Raw genomic sequence first — 6,018 nt, 5'->3', positions numbered from 1 at the left:
ACATGAATTATGTGGCTAAATATGGGGGACAGAGACTAGGTGGTCAGAATTGGGGTCAGTAGAATCAACAATATAGACCAGCTCAGCAGAAGTACAAAAACAACAATAACCTTGGGGCTATGCGACCACACGGTCAAAGTGCCTTACCAAAGGCAACAGGGTTACAACCAGCAAAATCAGCAGCAGACTTATCAACAACCTCAACAACAACAGACTGTGGGACACGAAGATGGGTTTGCTAAACTTGAGGGAATGATGCAACAAGTGATTGGGTCCACTGGAAAACTAACTGATAGAGTAGACTCACATGAATCAGCAATAAAGAATATTGAGATCCAATTAGGATAGATTTTTATGGCCCTAAATAATCGTCCCCATGGAACGTTACTTGTAGGTACCCAAATTAATCCAAAAGAGTAGGGCCCGAAGCAGCTGATGGCAGTGAGTCTCCGAAATGGTAGAGACTTAGATCTGGAGCAAGAAATTGCTCACGAAAGAAGACCGACTGAGACATTGGTACCAGTACCCATTGAGATAGATGATTCAGCAGGGTTAACTAAGGTGATGGTACAACATGCACAGGAGAACACCAACAAAGAAGAAGATGTTGTGAAAGAGACTGAGATTGCACCTGAACCAATAGTAGAAATAGTGCCTGAACAAGAGAAGAATTAAATCATAGGGAAGAAGCAGCCTCGACCACCATTCATACAGAGATTGGCCAATATCAAAAAGATGAGCAGTACAAGAAATTCTTGGAGATTTTGAAGTAAATTCAGGTAAACATTCCATTGATTGATGCTTCAAAGGAGATGCCTGGTTATGCAAAAATGATGATGGACTTGATGTCCCATAAGTGCGACTTTCAAGACTTGGCCACAGTTACGCTGACTTAGATCTGCAGTGCTGTTATGACGAGACCCATAGCTGAGAAGTTGTCTGACCCAGTAAGTTTCACAATCCCTTGCACAATAGGAAACTATGCATTTGCTAAGGCACTGGGTGATTTGGGAGCAAGCAAAAAACTTATGCTTCTGGCTATCTACAAAAGGCTAGGCATTGGAAGAGCTAGACCCACATCTATGTTACTACAGTTGGCTAATCGGACAGTGAAGAGGCCCTCTAGGATTCTAGATGATGTATTGGTACAGGTATAGAAGTTTGTATTCCCAGCAGATTTTGTCATCCTTGACTGTCGGGTTGACGAGGAAATTCTCATAATTTTGGGAAGACCATTCCTGGCCACTGGGAGAGCGTTGATTGACTATGAAACTAGAGAGCTCAAAATGAGGTTAAATGATAAAGAGATAACATTCAACGTACAGAAATCTATGTGAAGACCAAGTAATTTTCTAATTGCTCTCTAATAGATGTTGCGGATATAAGTTTGGAGGAAGAAGATGAGACATTGAACACTAAAGACCCTCTAGTAGCCTGTCTCATGAACTTAGATGAAGCCAATGGAGAAGACTTGGCAAAGTGGGTGCTTGCTCTGGAAGGACAAGGTTTTTGGAGAAGGGAGCTAGAATTTGAGCCCTTTCATTTAGAAGAAAGAAAAACTCCTCCAGCTGAGCCATCAATAGAAGATCCACCAAAATTGGAACTAAAACCACTGACATCTCATCTTAGGTATGCATTCTTAGGACCTAACTCAACTTTACCTATTATTATCTCATCTAGTTTGGTAGATGTGCAGGCAGAACAACTTTTGCAGGTACTGACTGAGTGCAAGACTACAATTGGGTGGATCATTACAGAAATCAAGGGGATCATCCCGGCCTTCTGTATACATAAGATTTTACTGGAAGATGGGCATAAACCTTCCAGAGAACATCAAAGAAGGTTGAACCCCAACATGAAAGAAGTGGTGAAGAACGAAGTGATTAAGTGGTTAGATGCAGGAATCATATTCCCCATCTCTAACTGCACCTGGGTTAGCCCAATTTAGTGTGTACCAAAAAAAGGGAGGTATGACGGCAGTGAAAAATGAGAAGAACGAATTGATCTCTACACGAACAGTCGTATGTTGGCGAATCTGTATAGATTACATAAAGTTGAACTTGGCTACTAGGAAGGATAATTTCCCACTGCCATTCATTGATCAGATGATAGATAGATTGGCAGGGAGGTCTCACTTTTGCTTTCTGGATGGGTACTCGGGGTATAATCAGATTTCTATTGCCCTGAAGGATAGAGAGAAAATACCGTTCACCTGCCCTTATGGTATCTATGCCTTTCAAAGAATACCGTTTGTCCTATGCAATGCACCTGCCACATTCCAAAGGTGCATGATGACCATCTTCACAAATATGATAGAGGAGATAATGGAGGTTTTCATGGATGACTTCTCAGTGGTGGGGAACTCATTCAATGATTGCCTTGTGAACTTGAGAAGAGTTTTGAAAAGGTGTATTGAGACTAATCTGGTACTCAACTGGGAAAAGTGTCATTTCATGGTACAGGAAGGTATAGTCTTGGGGTACCTAGTGTCAAGTAAAGGTATGGAGGTGGATTATGCAAAGGTTGATGTGATTGAAAAGCTTCTACCACCCACTTCCGTCAAAGCAATCAGAAGTTTCCTTGGGCACGCCCGTTTCTATAGAAGATTTATAAAAGATTTTTCCAAAACTGCTAACCCCTTGTGTAAATTTCTTGAAAAAGATCACCCTTTTCTGTTTTCTGATGACTGTAGAGTAGCTATTGAGGAATTAAATAAGATACTGGTAAGAGCCCTTATCATAGTTTCCCCTAACTGGGAGAAACCATTTGAGCTGATGGGTGATGTGAGTGACTATGTTATGGGAGCAGTTCTTGGGCAGCGAAAAGATAAAATCATGCATCCAATATACTATGCAAGTAGAACGTTGAGTGGATCCTAGCGAAATTACACTATGACCGAGAAGGAGGTGTTGGCGGTGGTGTTCGCATTTAACAAGTTTAGGTCATACCTGAGAGGCTCGAAGGTAATTGTTTATACTAACCATGTTGCTCTCAGATACTTAATCGAGAATAAGGATTCAAAATCGTGCCTGATTCGATGGGTGCTACTGCTGTAAGAATTTGATTTGGAAATCCGTGACCAAAAGGGAACGGAGAACCAAGTAGCTGATCATTTATCTAGGCTGAAAGGAGTTGAGAAAAAGGTTGAGATAGAAGAGATTCTGGAAACTTTCCCAGATGAACAACTACTAGCCACGAGTCTTGAGGAAGCGCCATGGTATGCAGACATTGCAAACTACCTAGCGAGCGGTATTGTTCCTTATGACCTTTCCTCTGTTCAAAAGAAAAAGTTATTTCGTGATTGTCGCATTTATTATTGGGATGAGCCTTATCTATTCAGAATTTGTATTGATAACATGATCCGGAGATGTATCCCCGAGATAGACTAGTCTTCTATTTTGTAGGCATGTCACGTGTCACCATATGGTGCACTTGGGGGGAGTAAGGACAGCTGTGAAAGTCTTAGAGTCGGGCTTCTACTGTCCAACATTGTTCAAAGATGCACATTTATGGATAAAGGGGTGTGATGAATGCCAACGAACCAGGAATATTTCCCGCCGACATGAGATGCTTATGAACCCAATTCAGGAGGTAGAAGTGTTTGATGTATGGAGGATCGATTTCATGGGGCCTTTCATCAGCTCATATGGCAACAAGTACATACTTGTCTCTATGGACTACGTGTCCAAATGGGTGGAAGCTGCAGCACTCCCTACAAATGATGCAAAGGGGGTGATTGTTTTTTTGAGAAAGAACATATTCACCCGATTTGGCACCCTAAGGGCAATAATCAGTGACGGAGGTACTCACTTTTGTAATCGAGCCTTTGCGAAGTTGTTGGAGAAGTATGATGTACGCCACAAGGTGGACACCCCATATCATCCACAAACAAGTGGGCAAGTGGAAGTCTCAAATAGAGAAATAAAGAGTGTGCTAACTAAGACTGTGAATGCTACTAGAACAGATTGGGCGAGGAAGTTAGATGATGCACTTTGGGCTTATCGAACCGCTTTCAAAACTCTAATCGGCATGTCCCCATACAAGTTAATGTTTGGGAATATGTGTCATTTACTGGTAGAGTTGGAGCATAGAGCTTGGTGGGCGTTGAGAAGTTGAATCTTGATATTTAAGCTGCGGGAAAAAGTAGAGTAACGGGTTTGCACGAGCTTGATGAGTTCAGATATCATGCTTTTGAGAGCACAAGATTATATAAGGAGAGAAATGAAGATGATACATGATAGAAATATTATTGAGCGGAATTTTAAACCCGGAGATACGGTATTGCTATACAACTCACGACTGAGGTTATTTTCGGGCAATTTAAAATCACGATGGTCAGGGCCTTTTTGTGCGGTTGAAATTCACCCCACAGGTGTCGTAGAGATTGCTGTGAGTAATGACTCTCGCGCATTCCGAGTCAATGTGCACAGATTAAAACATTATGTGGGTATGGATGAAGCAAAGGTAGTGTCAGTGACCCATTTGATCGAGCCTCCGATGTTGAGCGTACTTCAAATACACTTATCAGCATAATGCAGCAATGTTAAATCAGGCACTTCATAGGAGGCAACCCATCGATTGGTTGTATTCGTCGTTCCACGATGTTAACTAAGGCGCTTGTTGGGAGGCAACCCAATTCGTAGTGATTTTTAGTGTAGTTAGAATTTTATTTTATTTTAGGTACTAACAAGTTGCAGGTGAGTTTGGGCGAGTGATAAGTACACCAGGGGCTGAAGCGATCAAACTGGAGATAGGTAAAAAGTAGCGAGAGAGAAAAACATTTCGGAGGTTAGGTCTGCGGTCGCGCTCAGACCGCACTCAGACCGCGCATATTACATTTCACACTGCGCCGCGTACATTGCAACGTCCACGGTCGCAGATTGACCGTGCTTGGGCCGCGTATATCAGGTTTCACACTGCCTCACATGTGCGGCCGCGCTTGGACCACGGACCAACCATGCACGGAGTGCTGTCTGCAAGCTTAGTTAGCATTATTTTTTTTTAATTTACTCTTTTTCTTTAATTCCTAATATTCTAATTACTAATGTTCTCCCCCCACCCACCCGATATTACCTACCTCATTTCTCTTAATTCCAATACCCGATCCCCTACGCCAAACCCTCCCTTACAAATCAAAACACATAATCCTTTTCTCTTTTCCAAAAGAACCCCGACACTTCTACCCCCGCATTATGGATCCCCCCCCACTCTATCCTCTTCTCTCTTCTAACATCTTCCCCTCACATAACATACTTACAACTCCACCAGGTAAGTGCACTTGTTTACATTCTTGTTGGGTTATTTGAGTTCTTAGTTATATAGTAGTTTCTTCTTATTTTGTAGTAGATTTCTTCTAGTATTGTGCTCTAGTTACCATGGTGGGTATGTCGAGGCTATAGTAGATGCGTCTCTTGACATGTGCGGTTGACATTGGGTTATTTGTGGTTGAGTTGCGATTATCAAATTGTTATTTGGGGGTTCCGATGAATTGTGCACATCAAATGTTTGTTTAAATGCCATAGTGAGTCGTGATTGTAATGTGTGGCCAATTGTGCGGATGAAGTCTGAGTAACTGCCTTTGGTTCACATCTCTTGTGCTGATGATCTTTATTTCAGGTAGTATGGCACCTTCCAAGAAACACCGAACCACCGGTGATTCATCCAGCGGCCAAGTTGGATCCTCCAGAGCACGCGCTTCAACTCTTGCTCGTCCTTATGATAGTAACAAGTTTGTCTTCGCCGCAGCTTAGGACCGTTTTGCTGACAAGGCAGCCAAGAAGCCCATACCGGAGAGGGACATGGATATAGGGTCTCTCCAATATGACTGTCCCAACATGTATAATGAATTGGTCCAGTGCGGGCGGGATATTTTCTTTGAAGAACCGGATGAAGCTAATTTGATGGTTTTGCGGGCGTTTTACGTGAACCTTCCAAAACATGTGAACGATGTTTGCACGATGCGAAAGAAAAATGTGGATGCATCTATTGAGGCCATTCGGAGAAGCTTACTAGCTGCCC

At 42.5% G+C, this 6,018-nt stretch overlaps 1 protein-coding gene across 1 annotated transcript; it reads left to right on the top strand.

Annotated features, from left to right (window-relative positions):
• The first annotated feature begins 911 nt into the window (after positions 1-911).
• Positions 912-5,750, top strand: LOC142172583 (uncharacterized). Its single transcript, XM_075236236.1, has 6 exons — positions 912-1,002; positions 1,371-1,714; positions 2,172-2,584; positions 2,693-2,856; positions 3,058-3,249; positions 5,617-5,750. The coding sequence occupies exons 1-6, from the start codon at positions 912-914 to the stop codon at positions 5,748-5,750; spliced, it is 1,338 nt and encodes a 445-aa protein (XP_075092337.1).
• Positions 5,751-6,018: the final 268 nt, after the last annotated feature.

Source organism: Nicotiana tabacum, chromosome 18 (assembly GCF_000715075.1).
Source record: "Nicotiana tabacum cultivar K326 chromosome 18, ASM71507v2, whole genome shotgun sequence".
In the NCBI taxonomy this organism is placed as follows: Eukaryota; Viridiplantae; Streptophyta; class Magnoliopsida; order Solanales; family Solanaceae; genus Nicotiana; species Nicotiana tabacum.
This window is presented reverse-complemented; position numbering and strand designations above follow the sequence as displayed.